At 31.4% G+C, this 24766-nt stretch overlaps 1 protein-coding gene across 1 annotated transcript in view; it reads left to right on the top strand.

Annotated features, from left to right (window-relative positions):
- Window positions 1–24766, top strand: part of LOC126887098 (exosome component 10) — a 77035-nt gene that overhangs the window by 11989 nt on the left and 40280 nt on the right. Inside the window, exons 3-5 of the mRNA XM_050654435.1 lie at window positions 93–280; window positions 1869–2199; window positions 10476–10823. Of these exons, the coding sequence (XP_050510392.1) occupies window positions 93–280; window positions 1869–2199; window positions 10476–10823 (867 nt within the window). The remainder of the gene's footprint in view (window positions 1–92; window positions 281–1868; window positions 2200–10475; window positions 10824–24766) is intronic.

Raw genomic sequence — 24766 nt, 5'->3', positions numbered from 1 at the left:
ATTGTGGGTTAGGCCACTTTGCCTTTCATCGAGTCATATTTGGTGTTATGTATTATTAACTAATAAGACTAATAAACAATATCTTTTTTTAGGTTAATTTACAAGACCCTAAGAACACTGTTACATTAATTGCTGCAAAAAATGTAATTAGACCACAAAAATTCTTTAGGGATAAAATTATTAATAGTAGTAAATTTCCTTGGGAACCAAGGATTAAAATCAAACCTAATTCAATAAAACCTTTAGCCATCTTTCTGGAAGAGACTGAAAACGGAGAGGAGTAAGTCGAACATGTCTTAAACTACCTATTACCATAATAAAATATGTATACACTTGAGTACCTGATTCTTTACCCGTGCGTCATGATTTAAAGCATACGAAATAAGTCGGAAATCTATTCCAGGCAATAGCAAGTGACAGAGAGTGGCTACTGTTCCGAGCACGGATTATATTATAAAATTTGACGTTATAAAATAAATAGAATGTAAAATTTTTGGTGCAGAATTACAGCTACATTTGAAGTAGCTTACTTAATAAATGGATTTAATATCATTAGTGATATTAAATATTTGTTTTAATATAAATATTTGAAAATAAACTATTTTCTTTTTGTTATTTATTTCACTTTTACGGAAATTTAAACAAAACCATTCCTTAACAACTGTGAATGAGGTTAACTTTGCATGTAAATTAATGGCAAAATAAAATACGCTTACCATAAAATTTCAAACTCCAGTATAAAATTAGTTGTGAAAACTGTTAATTTAATATAAATAACTTCCAAATGCAAAAACAGGATTAAAAACAGCAAAAAATCCAACAAACTGACAGTAACAAGTAAACAAACCAGAAACGTCACAAATTGTACCTACTTAAAATCTGAAAACGTTCCCAAGCGTCTTTTTTGTACCTATCTCTTTTCGATGTACTGACTATAGAGTATTTATAAAAATAACATGTGTCTCTACTTAATAACAGGCGGTATCCGGTTTGTCTGTAGTTTCATGCGTGGAAGACAATGATGCTAGATAAAAAGTATGTATTTTATCTCGCCAGGTATTAATGACGCACGGGTAAAGAACCCTTGACTCAACTGTATAATGTGCATTCTTCATTTAACCAAGTTTCATCCATGCAAACAATGTGCATCTTTCATTTAATTAAATTTCATCAATATAACATATTTATCTTTCTGTCCTCCGTATTTTTGTATTTTAACTAAAAACTGTTTCATGCATGAAACAATTTCGCATTTTTCTGCCAATAGAATTGTTAGATTTCATACTAAGCTTCACCAACTGTTGTCAGGTATCAATGTTTATTAACTCCTCAAACATTCCTACCAAATCTTAGTCTTAGATATTTGCAATGATTGCATTATGTTCGGTAGATGGTAAACTACTATATTCTTTTCAATCAAACTACTAAGCATCTACAAATAATTACCACTGTACGCTGTGAGTTTCGCTGGTATCGCCAACTAGCGGATTACTAGTGCAACTTCGGTTGGAAAAATCGTGTAATATTTACAACGCAAAGGTGATTAGATTGTAATCGATGGTTAATACCAGTAAGTACAAGTTGCAATACTCAAAATTGCAGTCAAATACGAATAGTAGGAAGTGATCTGTGTGACGTTTATAAACGTAACTAACATTTCAGAATGTCAGTTAAGTGATTACAATATATAGTCAGTTAGCCAAGGCTAACCTGACCAAAGATATGTTTCAATTGAACAAGCATTTTAGACCACTCCCAAAAAAAAATGTTTTTACATTTCAAATGGAGTTCGTTAGAACTATTTAGTACTCTTACTTAATTTATTTGTGATTATATTACGAATCAAATACAAACAATTTAATTTTTAGATATTCTCATCCTTATGAATTTGAATTGGACAGATTCACACCATTGCCAATACAGTTAAAGAAAGAAAATCCTTTAAAACCACTACCTGTTGAAGAGACACCCTTAATAGAAATTACAGAAGAGGGACAATTGGATGAATTGGTAGAAACTTTATTAAACTGTCAAGAATTTGCTGTAGATGTCGAACATCATTCATATAGAACTTTTATGGGTATTACTTGTCTGTTGCAAATTTCTACTAGAGAGAAAGATTATATAATAGATGCATTGGCATTAAGAGATAAGTTGTGGGTACTTAATGAGGCATTCACCAAACCAACAATTATTAAGGTAATATATTATGTAGGAAAAGTGAACTTTATAGAATTTTACAAAGTTTAGTGTCTAAAAAATATTTAAATTAATTTATAAATATGAAGCAAATTTCTGTCTTTATACAAATTAGTAACTTCAATCTAGTTCCTAGCGGAGGAGAGATCTAGAGGACCCAACCTTTTTAGTCTTTTAAGCAGTGTGGGGGTCAGGAGGTCGTTGCTGAGTACATTTGATGTCTCTTTAAGGGTCGATTTCTCATACCTGCGGATTTTTAACAACAAACTGTTGTAAATATGGTAATTTAAACTATCTATGGTTCAGTTGACCGAGGTTCACCGGTGAACTTCGGTCTTGTTTGGAATGCATTTCTCATTGTTAGTGCACGTTCTACAGCTTTCGAGAAATGCCAATAGATGGCGAAAGGTAAAAAACTATCGCCATTTTGTACGACCTTTTTTATGCTGTTTTTGAATAGAATAAAGTTAAATTTAAGTATTTATAGTCAAATCGTCATTTTAATAATTATAAATAAATTTAATAAAAACAAAAATAATGTTATCGTTTATCGTTAGGCTTAGGGCCGGTTGCTCGAACGCTAATCAAGAATGATCATTATCAAATAATTAATTACTGTCATTGTCAACTTTGTTTGGGTTGTTAAAAAGTCTGTGGAGTCTATAATCAATTAATATAACAATCATTATTAACATAATTAATAATAAATCTCATAATTGTAATTAATTATGTTTTCAGCAACCCAAACAAAGTTGACATTGACAGTTTTGGTGACAGTAATTAAATATTTGATAATGATCATTGTTGATTAGCGTTCGAGCAACCGGCCCATAATATAATAAAATAGGTTATATTTATATTATGACAGCGTTTCGTGTTAATACAACGCATGCGTAATCTATGAAATCATCTGAACTGGGTTCTGAAATCTTTGAACGGCCGAATTCCATCGTTCAAGTTGAACGTAGTTTAAGCTGCCATCGGTTGAACGTGAATTGAGAAAGACGACTTTGACTTTAAACTGACGTTCACTAAGGGTCGATTTCTCATACCTGCGGTAATCTATGGTTCAGTTGAACCAGGTTCGCCGGTGATCTTCGGTTTTGTTTGGAATGCATTTTTCATTGCACGTTCATGTCAGTGCTCGTTCTACAGCTTTCGGGAAATGCCAATAGATGGCAAAAGGTAAAAAGCTGTCGCCATTTTGAACCACCTTTTTTATGCTGTTTTTGAATAAAGTTAAATTTAAGTATTTATAGTCAAATAGTCATTTTAATAATTATAAATAAATATTATAACAACAAAAATAATGTTATCGTTTATCGTTAGGCTTAATATAATAAAATAGGATATATTTATATTATGACAGCGTGTCGTGTTAATACAACGCATGCGTAGTCTATGAAATCATCTGAACTGAGTTCTGAAATCTTTGAACGGCCGAATTCCACCGTTCAAGTTTAATCTGCCATCGGTTGAACGTGAATTGAGAAAGACGATTTTGACTTTAAACTGACGTTTACTAGAAGTTCAGGTTAAACTGGAGTTCAACTCGATATGAGAAATTGGCCCTTAAAGTTCAGGTTAAACTGAAGTTGAACTCGATATGAGAAATTGGCCCTAAGTAGTTTGTATACTGAGTGAAGGTTGCTTCTTTCATAGTTTTAACATTCATCTCATGATGAATAACATAGTTTGGCACATACCAGGGGCATTGCAGACATCACGAAGGACTTTGGATTTGAATATTTGTAGTGTGCATATTTATATTACTGGCAGTCCACCAGATTTGAATATTTAAGCCTGACTTCCGAATAATAAACCAGTATATTGTAAAGCATTCCCAGTTGTAGTCTTTTGGATCTTACATGTTTTCCCCAATTTAGGTATCTTTGTGGATATCCAGATATTTCACATCGTTCCTAGCAGGTAGCAGGTAGTAATTTTCAGTTTATCGATACCAGAGGGCTGTTTCTTCCTTTTAACGTGAACGTGATGTGAGTTGATTTAGTATTATTTACTTTGACAGGCCATAGTCTCATCCACTAATTTTGTAATTGGTTTAAATTGTTTTGCAAATTTCTGGATACTTATGTTGGATTCACATGAGTGGCCATTATGATTAGATGGTATTATCTGCATATATAACAATCATAGTATTATTTGTGGTAGGGATTTCAGCTGTGTACAGTAAATCTAGGGTAGGACCGAGTAGACTCCTTGAGGGACTCATGCCGAGATGGGATGTAGGGAAGTGCAAGCTTCGCCATGATTAATTAAAAAGGATCTATCTGTTATATATGACTATATAATAGGTACAATATACAGGGTGAGTCACCACTAACGGGACGGAAGATTACAGCGAAATGGTAAAAGATTTGTAAAACTTTTTAAATTAATGGTTTTTAAATTGATATGATAAAAGCTACATTTTAAAATTATTTTGAAATATATAGGGTGTCCCAATAAATGGCGACGTATCAAAGTTATATTTTTTCTTATGGAACACCCTATATTTTATTGCATTTTTTAATTGTTCACTAAAAATAAGGTATAGTTTTATAAGGCTTCCCTATACCTATGTACAGAGTGTTCTGAGTTATGTTGACTTTTCTTAAAATTTAAAGTTTTAAAAGAAGGCGTATTCTCAAGTTATTTAAGACATTATAAAAAAATTACTTTTACATTTAAATAGTTGGATACTGGTTGAATGTATTCCATTATTGATTATTACGCATTTATGTACAGAGTGTTCAAAATTTACAGTTTCATTATTAAATTATTCAACATGTTATATTATGCTTATTTTAAATGGAACACCATGTATATTAATAAATAATTATACTAAACAGATTTACCTCTTTCGAATGGTGTATGGATGTCCTATACCTAGGTCCCATAGTTTTTTCGTAATTTGCAGTTATTTAAATTCTTAAACTGTAAATCGATTTTAAAACAAAAGATGTAGGTAGTTAATTAATGTCATTGTATGACATTGTCATTTTATGACAGTACGGCCTGGTAATTATCAAAAATATAAACATCCGTGTATGATATTCAAATTTAATTGTTCCTAAAAATGAACAATCACGCTATCTACGAAAGCCATCTAGGTCCCCAGGATTGACAAAGATGGATTTTTTAAATGGAGTTATATTAAAAATAGAGAGGTTTCAGGAAATTGTAAACATGATGACGGCCAACGTCTGAATACAGACACGGCACCTAAAGAAGAAGATATTAAAAATATTGTATATTATGCTACACTTCCTACTACTCCAGATGATATGAAATTAAGAATTTCGAACGCTTTTGCGTCTATAACACCACCTATGTTAAATAATGTAAGCAAATCATTTGAAGATAAAATCGCTTGTTGTATTGCACAAGAAAGCAAACATTTTGAACATCTTTTACATAACTGATAATTTTTTATTTATAGTAAGTTGTGGTTCATTTTGTACTATTGATGTACTTGTTTTAATAAAATTCTTTGTTTCGTTATGTATTTAATTGTTTTCAATAACGAAAAAAATTATTTTTCAAATCAGCAACTAAAAGTTTACATTTTTATTTACAACTATACTCGTTTATACCAACTATGCCAAGATGATGGGTTTAAAAATCGAGAGTGACTAAAATAAATATTTTTAAAATCGATTTACCGTTTAAGAAAATTGTAAATTACGCAAAAACTATGACTCCTAGTTATAGAACATCCGTATACCATTCGAAAGAGGAACCTGTGTTTAGTATAATAATTTATTAATATACGGTGTTCTATTTAAAATAATCATCATATGACACATTGAATAATCCAATAATGAAACTGTAAATTTTGAACACCCTGTAAATAAATGGGTAATAATCAATCATGGAATACATTAATTATAAGATAATTACGAGACCGTACTGTCATAAAATGACAATGCGATACAATGACATTAATTAACTATATCTTTTGTTTTAAAATCGATTTACAGATTAAGAATTTAAATAATTGTAAATTACGCAAAAACTATGAGACCTAGGTATAGGACATCCATATACCATTCGAAAGAGTTTGTTTAGTATAATTCTTTAATAATATACATGGTGTTCCATTTAAAATAAGCATCATATGACACAGTGAATAATCCAATAATGAAACTGTAAATTTTGAACACCCTGTAAATAAATGTGTAATAATCAATCATGGAATACATTCAACCAATATCTAACTATTTAGATGTAAAAGTAATTTTTTTATTAATTTCTTAACTAACTTTAGAATAAGCCTTTTTTAAAACTCTATAATTTAAGAAAAGTCAACATAACTCAGAACACTCTGTACATAGGTATAGGGAAGCCTTATGAAACTATACCTTATTTTTTGCGGATAATTAAAAATGCAATCAAATATAGGGTGTTCCATAAGAAAAAATATAACTTTGATACACCGCCATTTATTGGGACAATCTGTATATTTCAAAATAATTTTAAAATGTAGCTTTGATCAACTTACAAACTATTGATTTAAAATTTTTTTCAAATCTTTTACCATTTCGCTGTAATCTTCTGTCCCGTTAGTGGTGACTCACCCTGTATATTAAGTACAAATTTAAAAGCTTCTGTGTATTTAAACCATTTGAAACGACCCAAAAAGCGCGCGAACACTTGTGACGTCACATCATTATATTTTATAATGACCTTTATCGTATGACATTGTAATAATGAACATGTCTTAATAAAAACACTCAAATATTAGTCAGAATTAGCAACTATCAAAATATTTATAAAACTGGGTGTCATAACGAATGCCAAACCTAAAGAATTAATTGGATTGGAAAATACTGTAAGACATGTACACACTTCTAAGTAGGTCAAAACGGCAAACAGGTGTATGTTCTCAAAAAAATTTTGATAGTGTGTAAAAAATGTTTTATTATCAGCTAAGTACTTTCAACACATAACGTGCCATCATCAGAGCTTTGTCCTCTTATAAAACCTTCATATAAGAGCAATTTTATTGTGTCGTTTATCAATTGCTCTTCTATGAAGGTTTTATAAGAGGACGAAGCTCTGATGATGGCACGTTATGTGTTGAAAGTACTTAGCTGATAATAAAACATTTTTTACACACTATCAAAAATTTTTTGAGAACATACACCTGTTTGCCGTTTTGACCTAATGAATTAATGGGGAGGACATCAAATACTACAATGATATGACGTCACGACCAACGAAGGCGCGTTTTGAATTTTCTCTCAATTTTAATCGTCTTTAGGGGCCAAACGAAAGACAAAAAAACCTTTTTTTTTTCTTTGATATACGTTTTAAATGATGTTTTCTGTTGTGATTTATAGCATCTTTTTCGAATTTAAAATTTTATGCAAGTTCCCTATTTTGGTATGGGATTAGGTAGCTGTGACTTGATATTTAAAGCACTGAATATCCCTCTATGTGTAGAGTAGGCAAGGCCAGTCAAGTCCCACAGCACTTGACTGGCCTTGGCCACAACTGACCCATTGTGCATCCTCCCAGAGAGCTGTCATCCTTAGCTCATTGTCCACCAGGGGACAAGTCTTTTACGTCGTCAGGTGTAGACCGAACGCATACTCTCATATTTACGATAACCCTGGACATTCACATAAGACATGCTGGACCGTTTCATTGTCTCGTTCATACTTCCTGCATAGATGTGTGTCTACTAGACACAGTGTGTGGAGGCGTTTGGTTAGTTGACAATGGCCAAATAATATAGTCTGTTCGCTAAACTCAGACGCAACTTTCTAGATATTTTAGTCGGTAATTTTGCCAATTTTAGTAAAATTGGCAAAAAATAATTACTAAATAGTTAATAATCACTAAATAGTTAGTAATTTTGCCAATTTTTGCAAAATTGGCAAAAAACAAAAAAAACTATCGACTAAAATATCTAGCCAGTTGCGTCTGAGTTTAGCGAACCGACATAGTATATTATTCAACGAGCATGTAATGATGGCTATCACTCACGATGATGAAGTTTGCGACACGAGCCGTAGGCGAGTGTCGTAATTCATCAGAGTGAGTAATAGCCATTACATGCAAGTAGAATACTATACTTTTTCTATGACCTTTTTTATTTGGATTATTAGAAAATAGTTATTTATGTACCAAGTCAGTAAAGTGACTTTTTATCGAACGAGTCTTGATATTACGAGAAGAGCGAGCGTAGCGAGCGAGGCGAGTAACAGACGAGTTCGATAAAGAGTCTTTACTGACGTGGTGCATACAAAATTTTATCGCCAACATAATTTGATTGGAAATCAACTTGGAATTTGCATTCCGATGATTTGCAATTTAAAGTTGTCTAGGTAAGAGTTTGGGCTCTGTAATTATTTAAAAATAATATAAAATTTATAAAATAAAAATCTGTCGTTTATTTAACTTCTTTAAAATCTCATTATAACACTGCACATTTTTTTTTAATTTGATTATCTTCATTATTTCACAAAATTAATCATCTTTAATTTTAATAATCCCTGAATGAAAAACTGGAAAATGAAGTACTGAAAGTCTGGCAGCTTGAATAATGCCAAAATATATTTTATCTACAATTTCACTTTCTACAATAATTTGATATTGGTTTTAACACTTACTTGCAATTTACAATTTAAGAACTTTTTAAATTTTAGACGTCATAATAATTATTTCATGACAGTGATGACAGATAACTTTTGCAAGATGGCCGCTTTCGATTTTTAATCGATAGTTATCAGTATTGAATAATTACTAAATCGGTAAAGTTTTAATTTATTCTATATGAATATATTTACAAAACACTACAGAATTTTACTTTTTGACGTAAATTTAATTGATAATAACGCAAATTGTGTACAATATTTTTAATAATTAAAGTAAATCAATTTTAAGTTCACTCAAATTCTCGCCATTCGATTACTGTCATCGACCACTTACATTCAATCTGGGTTAATTTGATTAATCGCGGCAGGTAAAGTAAAATTCTTCTTTCAGTACAATAAAGTGTTACTTTACTGTCGCAAATGAGGGCAAATAAGTACAATAATGAATGACTTTAGTGACGGTTGGCGATAAATATAATTATCAACTACTAACATTACTTAAAATCGAAAGAATTTATTTTTCATAACAAAACCTATTTTATATAACTATGGCAACACTGTTAGAATTACCCTTCTTGAGTTATGAAACAGTTGTCATTAGTGTCATGGTATACATATAATGGCGGCGGCTTTTAAAAATAAGACATATTTTAAGGCAATACATGAAAACGAACGTTTGCTTCCAATAAAAATCTATTGTACAATCAACAGTAAGTGAGACAGAATTCATTGATATAAATTTCATATCCGTTAACCCTTTTACGGAATTAGTAATTAAAAATTAAATGAATATGTCTTGCTCTTATTTTGGATGCTGATAATCCTGTACAAGGTGTAGGCCAGGACTCGCCGAACGCATACTCTCATATTGAATGATTTAAATGTTTAACTTTTAATAACGTCAATCTTAAAATGTCAAATTTTTAAATTTAAACGTAAAAAATATATAGTCGGTTCGCTAAACTCAGACACAACTGGCTAGTGATTTTAGTAGGTAATTTTTTTGATTTTTGCCAGTTTCGCCAAAATTGGCAAAATTACTAACTATTTAGTAATTATTTTTTTGGCAAAATTACTTGCTAAAATAACTAGCCAGTTGTGTCTGAGTTTAGCGAACAGACTATACTAACCCATTGTTGCAGTTAACAATTCTTTAAACATTTAAGTTAATTGTTGATATAAATTACAATGATTATTTTATTAAATAAACAAGTGTAAGTAATTTTATTTGCTAATAAGTAAGTATATTAAAAGTGCCATGCGCCACTTGAATCTAACTTCAACCCGTCAGTAATGACCCGTGAGTAACTTCAGCCCGTGAGTAATGAACTATTACTCACGGGTAAAGTAATGGGTATTATTATCTATTCAAAAATAGTGAATAATCAGCATATTATTAAAAGGTCGTAGAAAAAAGGTTTTTCCTGGTCATTCCCAAGTACTTTTCTGATGCTGTCTTCCCAAGGTTCCTTAGTGTTATATTACCTTGGCAAGTCTACATCCTGGCCCTTCTTCCCACTGAATATCCCTTCTAAGTTTATTGTATGTCACAAGATCACTGGCATGTACTCTATATTATTTTAAATAAGTCGTGCATCGTTTAAATTTGATTGATAATGTATAAATCATTTTTATCATACGTATTAAAGACTATTTATTTATTCTTTACAGATTTTCCATGGAGCTGACTCAGATATTGTGTGGCTACAAAGAGATCTATCAATATATGTCGTCAATATGTTTGATACCTATCAAGCCGCAAAACAATTGGAGATTTCCGGCCTCTCGTTGGCGTATCTAATGCAGAGGTATTGTAGTTTTGTCCCCAACAAACAATTTCAGTTAGCTGATTGGCGGATACGACCTTTGCCCGATGAACTGAAGCAATATGCTAGGGAGGATACCCACCATTTAATTTATATATATCAAATGTTGAAAAATGATCTTTTAAAGAAGGCCAATGGTTCCGATAACCTGTTACTTGCTGTAATAAATAACAGTACAGAAACTTGCAAAAAGGTAATAGTTTTTTTTTTAATATTTTACTCATAGAATGTATTGGGACCGTGCAAGTTCGGCAAAGCGACCCCTATTTCTACGCTCTATACTAAAATTCGCACTTTTAATTATATTGGCCAATTATATTAGTCCTGGTTACTGAATAATTGTCAAGGCCATAGTCCAAAAAAATAATAAGAAGAAAAAATAAGATTCAGGTTATGTTATGGAAACGTCAACAATTGTATGTAGTAAATAAAATTAGTTATTAAAATGCAGTACTGCAAGCAAAATAAAATTAATTAAATTTACCTTTATACAATAATTGCATATCATATCAATATTGTGGAGCAATATATAATTTTTCTGCTTCATTGACAGAAGGTATGAAATATACGTCAATTTGACAATTTCAATTGACAATATGAATTATTTAAGATAGTTGCAATATTTCTCCGCGACTCGCGCAGGGTCGTTTCTCGTTTCCCCTTCCAAGTACTTGCACACCGCGAATAACCTTTAGGTTTATTAGTTAAAATATTACAATTAAATAATTTAATCTAATTATTAGTAGAATGTGTTGAATCCTCTGCAAGTCCATCCTCATTTGAAATATAATCTAACTCTCCTAATCAAGCATTTCTGTTTGTACACATTCATTAAGTTCTAGGATTTTTGGAATTGTATTTCGACCTTTTGATGTCTGATGAGATGTTTGATGGACAAAACGCTGTCCAAGTTTACTCGCGATTCGAAAGACATAGCAACAAATGTATAATATAGAATGTTTCATTAATCATTGGAAATATTTTAACTGTAGATTCTTGGGCTCAAAATATTAAGATTTAACCCAAATAAAATGTGGCTCCTTACTGAGTTACGTTTTATTTAAAAATTGAAAAACTATTTGTACCCAGTACTTTAAAACCTTTTGACATATATATCCTTGTCACATTTGACAGCAAGTGTAAATACTGTACACCCTACTAAATTATGTCAAACAAATGTTTCTGGCTACTACCAGAAGCGTAAGACGGGGGAAAGTCATTGGTCGACCCTCCCAAATTCCACTGGAGGAATTGCTATTTTAGTGCAATTTTTCTATTCTCCAATACTTTGTATGTAAATAATATACTCTTCATTCGTAACGATAAAGTCATTAGTTTTCGAGATATCTGAAGTTAAAAATGAAACGCCACAGTTATTTTGATTAATGTATTATTTCCCTTCGTTTTTAACTTCAAATATCTCTAAAATTAATGATTTTATCGTTACGAATGGAGAATATATATATATATATATATATATATATATATATATATATATATATATATATATATATATATATATATATATATATATATATACGTCTTCATATCAAGGCGAGATCCGACTAAATCGAGGACAACCCGAGATCCACCAATAGGAAATTAATTATTGGAGTATATTGTTCATAAGTATCTTTATAATTAACATATTAATCATGGCACACTTAGAGGGGAAAAGATTTTTGTACTTAAATTTTTCTGATAAATTTACAGCGAAACGAGATCCGTCGCTGAAAAGTAAAGGGGAGGACTTATATACGAAATTTTAGATATTTACCGTTCAACGCGAGATCACACACTGATGCCAGCTCTAAAGAGTATTAGTCGAGCGGTTGGAGCTCGTGTTGTATTGTATATTTCCCACGATATAAAGATATATAATGGGCGTAACTTTTAAGTATCGCTTCTTTTGTGTCTTTAAAGTCTACGATTGACCTTTCAGAAAGTCCCTTAGTTTTATTACATACATAAGGGTGTGAAAAAAGAAAAAGAATACTTGACAAATAATAACCATTTAATAATGATAATTATTTGCAATACAATATTTTAAAACTATACATTAATATTCTTAAAAAACACTTACTATGAAACCAAAATGTAATTATTATATTCTTAAATAATACAAATTGTTACAAAATAATTATTTAAATGATTGCTTGTTTTAAAAATACATTACAAGAAAGTAAAATTTTTTATAAATATTATTAAAGTTTAAAAAATAAAATAGCTCAATATGTAATTATTATTTGATAGTTAAAAAATGATTTTAAGTAAAATGATTTAAAAGATAAAAAGAAACACACATAATTTTCAGGGTTAACTCCTAATTGCATGAAAATTTGAATTTAGATTCTACCCATCCCCCACTTCAAAGTTGAATTTGTGCCGTTGATTGCTTTTACTTGGAGGGTGAAAAAATATACGTTTAAAATAAGTCCGGAAACAGATCTGACTAAGTTTAAGCAACTTTTGTTCTATAGAGTTTTTTTTAACTTAGGTACTAGGTTAATTTAGTAGTAGGTACTAGAGTCACTTGCGACTAAAAATATTTACTTTTCAACAAAAAAAAACACGTTTTTCGGCGGTTTTTCGCAAATACTCAAAAAGTAAGTATTATATCGAAAAAATATTCTTGGAAAAAATGTAGCATATAAAAATAACGAAAAAATGGTATATTCTTAGTCTATAGAACCAGTAAAAGTAAATTTGTAGCTCATAAAAAAGACGATCTTATCCTTCACATTCCAAATCAAATATTTTAACGTGATACATAGTACCAAAAAATGAAGCTCTTTTCGGGGAAAACCCATTACAATTTTTTTAAAGTGTTAACAAAAAGCTTTATTTTATTTTATAAAAGTTATATACGGGTAGGAGAGACAACGGAACGAATTTTCGAACGTTTAAACAGACGACATCCCAGATCTACCAATTTCTGGACAATTGATCCAAAGGCTGGATTCTAACAACGAAACAGTTGTGGATTTTCAAGTTTTCAATGAGAGTTAGAATGAAAAAACATTAGTGACCTCGAGTATGATGGTTTGGATAATTTGGCTGGTTATATCTGCCATAAATTGAAGGACTCCAGTATTCAATCCGAAGATGTTTCAACGTACACGTGGGTTGATCATTTGAGTAAGTGTGGTTTATGTAAACCATCAGACACTCTCTTGTCATATATTAAGTAACTGGAGACAATTTTTCCTTCCACATGAATGGTGATTCCATTTTGGTAACTAAAAATTATTTAGAAAACCTTATGTCCAAAAGTGTAACTGTAGACTGTTCTAACAAAGCAAACAAGTTATTTTTTAGGTCTCGGATGTACTTCCGAATTAAAGAATTAAACAAGTCTCTTAACAACCTGACATTGCGTAAAAGAAAAATTATGAAAACTGCTACATAGTTGCTGTATGTACGTCTATTTCACATGCACAAAATTTAAATAAAGTGCATGGCATGAAAACTGTAAAACTTATTTTTGTCTTTTCCACGCCTCTTACTTAAATCTGATGAAATACATTATTTAAAAAGTAAAAAATTTTGTTTCTTTATCAATCCATTAAATTTATGGTTTTATTTTTGGGCTTTTCTTCCCCTTGGTAAAAATTATATTTACTAATGTGTAGGCCACTAATCAATTTTTGCCAACTAACGAAATATAATAATTTTAGTAGATATTGATTATATGAATATTTTTATTTTCCGGATACCAATATAATCAAGAAACTGGGAACTTTACAAATAACTGAAAATCAATTTAAATAAAAGTAAATAGTTTAATAATTTTCCTCTAAACTATAAAAATCACTTAGTTTCTTTTAGTCATAATTCATTCATTTGTGCTATTCTCAAATTTCATTCGCGTTCGTATTACGAACGCATAGACGGGACTATGCTTTACTCTGTTGTTAACGTCATGCGCCAATCGGACGAGCTTACGTAACTAGAATATCAGGGTGTGCATATTTCCGGGTCCCGGTGAATTCGTATCTATTTTAATCCCCATCCTAATTACAGACCAACTGGCAACTCTGGTGAGCAGTTAATTTTTAAATAACGCATTAACTACCGGTGAATTGGTAACTTTCATTTTTTAAGTATTGTTGATAATCTAATATCGGTATTCCAGGTATTTAGCGCTGCGCTCCTAGAAAATGGAAAAAATGTCACAGGAAGTGAAACCGATGATGAAACGAAACGCAAAAGAGAAAACTTGGATGATTGTTTTAATAGAAGTAAAATTAAAAAACGGTCACCAAGCAAAGCAGGCAACGAAAACAAGGAAGACATGGAAAATGTTATGATTACAATAATGAAAGAGCTAATGAATAAAAACGATGAAATGCTTCAGGAAATAAAACCAATAAGGAAAGAATAACAACAAACCAATAAAGAGTTAATGGGTGTAAAAGCAGAGAAACAAAAACTAAAAAAAAGAAGTAAAACAGCTACATGAATGAATGGAGCAACTGGAGAAATTTAGCAAAAAGAAAAGCTTGATCGTAACTGGGTTGAAAGTAGAAACAAATGATTATAAGAAATTAAAAGAAGAAATGAAAAATTTCAGAGCCCAAGAGTTGCAAATACAAATAAAACTAAGAAGTGCAAAAAAAATAGGAGAAAGAGTATGCGCAATAGAAACAGAAGCCCTCACGGATAAAATGGAAATCCTAAACAAGAAACGTAAACTAAAACAGCATAAAGATCGTATCTATATAAACAACGATTGGACATCGAAAGAAAAAGAAATACAAAAGGAAATAACTAAAATAGCAAAGGACGAAAGAAGCAAAGGTAAGCAAACGAAAATCGGCTACAAGAAATTAATAGTGAATGGCAAAAGCTAGATATGGGACGAAGAGAGAGAACAGCTGATAGAAAATTCAAAAAACTAATAAACGAAGAACAGCGGCTGAAATATGATATTGACATGGCAAAAAAAGACTCGGAAATGCAAACGGTTAACGAAAACAAAATAACGCACACAAAATAAAGAAAGAATCTCAATAAGAAGAAAAGAACAAAACCCATTAGAATGGGCTCTTGGAATATTAGAACCATGCTGGCAGCAGGTAAGATGCAAGAAATAGCTCTTGAAATGAAAAAATACCAACTAGAAATCCTAGCCGTACAGGAAATACGATGGAAGAAAAAAGGAAAAATTGAGAAGAAAAACTTTAGCATGTATTATTCGGGAGAAAACAAACAGGGAACGAATGGTACGGCATTTATGGTGAACAAAAAAATGAGGGAAAAACTGATACAATTCAAAGCAGTTAATGAAAGGATATTTTACATAAGAAAATAAACAAGCCCACATCTCGATAGTCAATTGCTATGCACCCACCGAAGAAGCAAACCAAGAAGATAAAACAGAATTCTAAGACATCCTGGAAGAAACCTGTAAAAATATTCCGAGGAATGACATATTAATAAAATTGGGTGATTTCAATGCAAAGATCGGAAAGGAGGACTATAATCGTAATGTAGCTGGCAAAGAAACTATTCATGAAACTACGAATGATAATGGAGGAGAAATCTGCAACCTAGCAGCAGCAACAAATACATATATAGTTAGTACTGGGCATAAACATAAAAAAGAAAACAAAATAACATGGATGATACCAGGAAGAATGGATGGAAACCAAATAAATCATACTCTAATTTCGAAAAAGTGGACACAAATAGTACAAGACGTAAGGTCATATAGAGGGGCAAATGGAGGCACTGACCACATATTGTTGATAGCAAAACTTAAGATGAAAATAATCAAAGCAAATAATCATAAGGAAGGAAAAAGGAGGAAATGGAATATAGCCAATCTGAAAACGCAAGAAACAAAGCAACAATATACAGAACAACTGGAACAGAAATTGGGTCAGTACGAGCACATAGAAATAGAAGGAGAATGGAAAAACATAAAGAACAGCATAATAGAGACAGCAGAACAAATAATAGGATTCCAAAAAAACAGAATCGAAAGAATGGTTTGATGAGGAATGTCACCAAAAAAGTCAACTGAAGCACCTCGCAAGAAACAAATGGCTACAAAGTGCCGAACAGGAACAACTGGACCAATATAGAAAAGAAAAACAAGAAGCATTGAAACTCTATAGAAGAAAGAAGAACACATGGATCTCTGAACAAATGCAAGAATTAGAAACGAATAATAAAGACAACAAGAAATTGTTCGAATAGATAAAACAACAACACAGTACCAAAAAATCTGTCACAAAAATAAACAAAAAAGATTGGGAAAAACATTTCACGGACCTATACAAAAACGACAATAAGGCATATTCAGAGGATGAGGATATAAGAGATAACAGAGATGAAGAGGAAGTCGCACCTACTTATTAGGAATTCATGGAGGTATTAAAACAACTAAAAGTAAACAAAACGCCAGGGCCAGATGAAATCAACAACGAACTGGTCATCAACGGCGGAGAGGAGCTCACGAAGCGAATGCACAAGTTAATGGTTACAATTTGGAAGGACGAAAGCATGCCAATAGAATGGAAAAACGGACACATCGCACCAATCTTTAAGAAAGGAGATCCAACTAAGTGCTGCAACTACAGACCAATTATGCTACTAAATACAACGTATAAGAAATTGACCACAATTATAAGAAACCGACTAAATCAATACACAGAAAAAATTATAGGACCATATCAACAGGGTTTTAGAACAATAGATCAAAGGAAGATCAACAATAGATGCAATACACGTACTGGCACAAACAATTGAAAAAAGCTATGAACATGACATAGAATTACACATACTATTCATCGACTTCCAACAGGCCTTCAACAGCATATACAGACAACAATTATTAAAAGAAATGAAAAAAATGGAGATACCGGCAAAATTAATAAGACTAACTAGAATGACAATAAAAGACTCAACAGCAAAAGTTAAAACAAATGAGGGCGATACAAATGACATCAAATTAGAACTTGAAGTAAGACAAGGAGACAGTCTGTCAACGACAAACGACACTATTTAATATCGCTCTAGAAGGAGTAATTAGGGACACAGGGCTGAAAAAGACAATTATTCAAAGCTCAACACAGATCATAGGATATGACGATGAACTGGGACTGGTAGCACGAGATAAAAAAAGACTAGAAGAGGCACTTTTAACCCTGGTAAGAGAAGCAAAGACGAGAGGACTAATAACCAATCAGAATAAAACAAAAAATCTTATAAGCACAAGAGACAATGTAAACAGAATAGCAGAAATAAAGATAGGTGAAAATACATTCCAGAGAGTAGATTGCTTCAAATACCTGGGGGTGATGGTGGACGGCAAAAACGGAAGGAGTATAGAGATAAACGACAGAATTAAAGCAGGTAATAGAGTATATTGGAAATATCACCAACTACTCAAGGACAAAAACCTGAGCAAAAAAAAACAAAATCAAAAATATACACAGCAGCAATCAGATCAGTGATAGCCTATGGAGCAAAAGTAATGTGCCTTACGAAAAAAGACGAAGAAAAGTTAAAAATAATTGAGAGAAAAATTATAAGGATACATGGCCCAGTAAAGACAGAAACAGGGGAATATTGAAAGCTGATGAACCATGAAATAATAAATATAAATAAAGGAGAAGATATAGTAAAATTCATTAAAGCACAAAGCCTCAGATGGTTTGGGCACACACAAAGAAGAGGGGTAGAAGAACTGATCAGGAAGATAATGAACTGGAAACCAGTAAAAAATAGACCAAGAGGAAGACCAAAAATTAGATGGGAAGATCAACTGCTAGACGATATATCAAAGATGGAAATTGCAAACTGGAGAGAAAAGATTCAGGACCGGAGAGAGTGGAAGAAGATAGTAGAGAGGGCAAAAAAACATCACAACCTATGAACTAAGACCTAAAGGAAAAGCGGACTAATTTACCGCGTGAAATGGATTAAAAGAGCTCATATTTGATCGAACTATACTCTAACAGGAGTGAACGGTCCATATAATAATTCCAGGTATGTACCTGTATAAATTACCCTCCTTGAAGTTGGTGTAAAAGGTATTCACCATTTATGTATTGTCTTTTGGAAGGATTACTAGAGAAAATCCAAATACATTTTGAAAAAATGGCTGAAATCGCTGAAATTCTTGTAACAGATTCCGTAATGAGTGTACATGGGTGGTAAATGATTTTAAATTTCACTTAAAGAAAGTGCTAAAAAGTCTAAAACATTTATGGTACTGTTCTGCATCTGGTTTCCAGGCAACCTGTTATACCGACGGTTAGTTTTTTTAATATTTTGAGTAGTAACTATGTTGGTTATCAACAATTTGATGTCAAAAATGCACATTTTGCCATTTTTTGTCTACCAGTAAGAAGAAAAACATTCAAAACAAAATTTAAGATAACCGCATTATAGAGCATGTAAAACAATTTAAACAAGGTTTTATAAATTTCGCTATACTTAATTGTTGTTTATAAAACTATAAATTAAGTCAGTTTAACGTTAATATAACTTATGTAAAAAATACAACTTATATCTCGATATTACGTGAAATAGCTCAAAGAAATGAGTAAAAATACACGGTTTTTATGACACTCAGTGTAACTACGTAACAATTGTTTTAGTTTCTATATGGACGGAATAACAAAATTTATGTACATCTGACCAATTTTTTCTCAATTTAATTATTTATTGACAATTTAAATGAAAAATAGCCGATTTTAAGAATTTTCGTCTATAAGTTACAATGTTTTACCAAAAAACTGAAAAAAGAACCGATTAGTTTATTGAAATAGCCTTAAAATGAGTTGAAGTAAAATAGAATTGGAGCTTTGTTTATCAATAAACATTAACTATTCAAATTTATTTCTTACGTTTTAAGCTAACTACCTGAGGTACCCCTAAACCCTAAAAATGTCATCAAAACGACGATTTTGAAGCTCTTCCGACTGGATTAAAGAAGCTATTATCGATTCAAACAAAAGTTGTGTATTTTTAATTCTAAATTTCAACTATTTCATTAAAAATAAAGTGTTTCAGTTGAAAATTCAAGGTTGCTACACCCACCGCTTTCGCAGGCAGAATAAGAACCCTGCTATTGCATAAGTATATAGATTTTGAAAAACCATTCAAAAAGCATTCCAAAGTTTTTTCGATATGCCGTCTAGTTCTCGAGATATTTGACAATCGCCTTTCTGGACAGAGCCCTTAAATAATGTAAACATTCTTATTCAAGCTAGACATAAGCCGAGTGAGAGAGCTGACCGTGAAATTCATTTGCGATGTTTCCAAATTTACCGGATCTCGGGTTGTCTGCAAAATATATATTTACCATATACACAACGGATCGCGCGCGCTGCCCTCTACAGCGGATTTAGTGGAACCACTGCAATATAAAATTCACCAAAAGGGGTGCAAAATGAGGTCCAGACAAAAATCGATTTCCTTGTACCCTAACCATTGTTACATCGAGATGTCACTATATACACGTGAATACAAGGTGAGATCCAAAATCGGATCTCGCCTTGCAAAACGGATCTCATCTTGTATGGCTTATGATACAAACGGATCTCGCCTTGATATGAAGACATATATATATATATATATATATATATATATATATATATATATATATATATATATATATATATATATATATATATATATATATACAGCGTGGTTCATCTTATTCGCCTCGGTCTCTGTACGGAAAACGACTTGATATTTTAAAAAAATTTCTTCACAGGAATATACAGGGCCTTTAATACTACAACCTAAAAATAATGTGAATTATACAGGGTGTTCCAAAAAAGAGTGGTGTATCAAAGTTATATTTTTTCTTATGGAATACCCTATATCTGATGACATTATTAAATTGACCTTAAAAAATAAGCTATACTTTCATAAGGGTTCCCTATACCTAAATACAGGGTGTTTTGATTTATTTCGATTTTTATAAAAATGTAAGGTTTTAGAAAAAAATAAATATCTACGAATCTAAGAAGCAGTAACAAATTCTTTCTCGGATCTTAATAATAGACTATTTAGCATACTTAAACAGATGATTATTGCAACAAAATTTCGTACAGGGTGGTCAAAATATGAGATTGTTCTATTAACAAATTCAAGCTGTAATAACTTACTTATTTTAAATGGAACACCCTATATCTTACTAGTCTATCGCGTAGAAAATTTACTTAGCTTTCAATTTGTATTAGGGTTTCCTATACCTATCTTTTTACAGGGTGGTCAAAATATTAGATTGTTCTATTAACAAATTCAAGCTGTAATAACTTACTTATTTTAAATGGAACACCCTGTATCTTACTAGTCTGTCGAGTAGAAAATTTACTTAGCTTTCAATTCTTATTAGGGTTTCTTATACCTATCTAGCTTCATTTTTTAAATATTTAAAGATTTTCTAATTTGTAAGCTTTAAAAATTAGAATTAAGTACCTATGTCGTGGTTATGTACAACACATCACCAACACCGGCAATATACTTAAATATCTTAGTCAAGATAGTTTCATTAGTAAAATTCACATTTTTATCATTTAATCGCACAGAGTGTTCTTATTTTAAATGACATACTCGATATTCTATTCTTTATAATGGAAGATATTTAAAATCTCTTCAATTCCATGTTAACATTCTCAATACACATGTTATTCTGTAAATATAAATTCCCATGTTATTCTGTAAATACCCATTTTTACATATTTTTTACAATAGGCTCGTTTTCGTCAAAGTAGCCATTGCATTTAATTGTTTGTAATTGCGATTTAAAGATTCAAACAAAAAGTGGCGTTCTTAAATTTACTTAATAACCGTTGGGTTAAGATATGAAAAATACTTATACGGAATGAAATATAATTTAAATATCTTCCAGAATACGGCATCTAATATAGGGTATGCAGTTTAAAATAAACATATTATTCAATTTCACATGTAGGCCAAAATCAACTAAAATAATACAACATTCTGTGTGATTACATGATAACAATGAAAATGAAAATTTTATTATTAATGACAGTATCTTGTCTAAGTATATTGCCGGTGTTGGTGATGTGTACATAAACACGACATAGGTACTTATGTAATTCTAATTTTTAAACCTTACAAATTAGGAAATCTTTAAATATTTAAAAAATGAAGGGAGGTAGGTATAGGAAACCCTAATAAGAATTGAAAGCTAAGTAAATTTTCTACTCGATAGACTAGTAAGCTACAGGGTGTTCCATTTAAAATAAGTAAGTTATTACAGCTTGAATTTGTTAATAGAACAATCTAATATTTTGACTACCCTGTAAAAAGATAGGTATAGGTAACCCTAATACAAATTGAAAGCTAAGCAAATTTTCTACGCGATAGACTAGTAAGATATAGGGTGTTCTATTTAAAATAAGTAAGTTATTACAGCTTGAATTTGTTAATAGAACAATCTCATATTTTGACCACCCTGTACGAAATTTTGTTGCAATAATCATCTGTTTAAGTATGCTAAATAGTCTATTATTAAGATCCGAGAAAGAATTTGTTACTGCTTCTTAGATTCGTAGATATTTATTTTTTTCTAAAACCTTACATTTTTATAAAAATCGAAATAAATCAAAACACCCTGTATTTAGGTATAGGGAACCCTTATGAAAGTATAGCTTATTTTTTAAGGTCAATTTAATAATGTCATCAGATATAGGGTATTCCATAAGAAAAAATATAACTTTGATACACCACTCTTTTTTGGAACACCCTGTATAATTCACATTATTTTTAGGTTGTAGTATTAAAGGCCCTGTATATTCCTGTGAAGAAATTTTTTTAAAATATCAAGTCGTTTTCCGTACAGAGACCGAGGCGAATAAGATGAACCACCCTATATATATATATATATATATATATATATATATATATATATATATATATATATATATAACAAAGGAGCACTCGTAAGTGTAGGGTTTTATCGGTCAAGTGGGTGAAAAAAGAGACAAAGAATTCAGCTACTTCATCTATTTATTGAAGACGTTTCGTCTACTGCTCAGTAGACATCATCAGTTCATCTACAAAAAGAGTGTTATAAGAAACAACATCCAAAAGAGAGGTAAAAAAGCACTAGCGTTACCTTAAAAAGACATGTAGCAAAAGATAAGATGTACATAGTAAAAAAAACCTTATCCATGAACCAATGTAATGTATAAGTATGTAACATTTAAGTGTATAGTTAATATTTAAAAACTTTAGTACAGCCAAAGACAAGACCATGTGGTAACAGTCACATATAAAAAACAAGTGGAAAAAAGCTGGCTTGCTTTTTTTCAAAGTCAAGAATGAACCAAGAAAAAACCAGATTCACACTTCCAAAAATTTAGTAGTGTTTAAGCATACTTCATTTTAACCTTAGGCAACATCATTAAATGAATATAGTGCTAATATGCAACTTCGAAAATTTAAAGTTGAATAGTTACCAGCAGGTCATCCTAGCCCAACGGACACACAAAAGAAAATGGAGTTTGAATTATCAGGTGTAAACTGACATCTCGCCAAGAGGCAGGCAACCTTTAAAAAATTTTATAACAAAGAGTGACTGACAACTGCAGCGCAGCGCGGTAAAATTTAAATTGATGTATTTAAAACAGTTATAAAAGTGTTTAAAAAGTGAAAGTAATATCAAGAAGTAATCAAGGGATGTACCTTATACCTCGTAGACAAGAATCACAGTTTATTTTAAACAAGTGAGGGCACTTCACACAATTATATGGAAAAGTGCCTACGTTAGTACTGGTCATCCAGTTACTAACGAATATATAAGATAGTACAATAGTATAACTCCCATATATCGCAGCTCAAAATGCAAGAAAAAATATGCAATAATTTAAGAAAATTTATAAATCAGTTTAGCAAATTGTAATTTATAATTAATATCAATAATGCAAAATTTTATCCTATGGAAAATTTTAAATTGTTCAATCTATTAAGTAACTGTTATTATCAAAAAAAAAGTGGGAAAAGCTTGAAAAAACCACCAAAAACTTTTTTACAATAAAATAATTTAAGTGTAATAACATCTACTGATTCCGCAAGATCAATATTAAAAGAAGTGGGAAAAGCCTGAAAACCACAAAAACTTTTTTACAATATAATAATTTGAGTGTAATAATACCAACTAATTCTGCAAAATCAATGCATGGTATATTTGACTCAAGTTACTGATGTCAGTTCTCTTGTTAAGTACATTAGAGGTTTTTAATATGAAACACATCTCTAAGAACTGTCTATTCGACAGGTTGCGTTCATTGCAAAGGATCTTGGCTTCATCAAAGTCCACCTTATGTTTTGTATCTATTGCATGTTGGGCTAAGGCACAAGTTGGTTTTTTCAAATTGATATCACTACGGTGTGAAATTAAACGTGATTTTAAAGCTCGCTTTGTCTGCCCTACATAACATGCGTCACATTCAGCACAAGGTATGTGGTAGACCACATTAACCTGTTCCAAAGGGGACAAGGGTGTTTTAGTCTTAGAGAACAAATTTCTGACTGATCTTGCGTTCTTAATTGCAATCTTAACAGGAATATTATTATTTTTATATAGTTTAATAAGTTTATCAGTAACCTGAGGAAAATAAGGAAGTGAAGAAAACTGGGAAACAGGAGTCCCAAGATTAGTAGTAGGCAGAATTGTGATGTTAACAGTATTATTCGATATTGATCTAAGTTGGTCACCATTGGGTATGTCGTTCAGAGAAGAACCGTAACTTTGGGAAAAAAGAAATTTATTGATAAGGGATGAAGGGTAGGAATTATCTACCAATATACTTCTGAGTAACAGAAGGGATTCCCTTCGATTAACCGGATGTGTCAACCTATGTAGCCTGCAGCTTAAAGCTTTAATAAGATTTATTTTATATTTAAAAGGATGACAAGAATGGTAGTTGAGAAACCTATTAGAGGCCATTGGTTTCCTATACCAGCTTGTACAGAGTGTGTTATCTCCACTTCTAGTGACACGCATGTCCAAGAAGGGGATACTCTGGTTGTTGGGGTCCTCGAGTTCACATGTGAACTGCAAGTGAGGATCAAACCCATTGAAGATGGACAAGGTGGCCTGAGTCTTGTCTGGTGGTAAGGCTAGTAATAGGTCGTCCACAT

Source organism: Diabrotica virgifera, chromosome 6 (genome assembly GCF_917563875.1).
Source record: "Diabrotica virgifera virgifera chromosome 6, PGI_DIABVI_V3a".
NCBI lineage: Eukaryota > Metazoa > Arthropoda > Insecta > Coleoptera > Chrysomelidae > Diabrotica > Diabrotica virgifera.
This window is presented reverse-complemented; position numbering and strand designations above follow the sequence as displayed.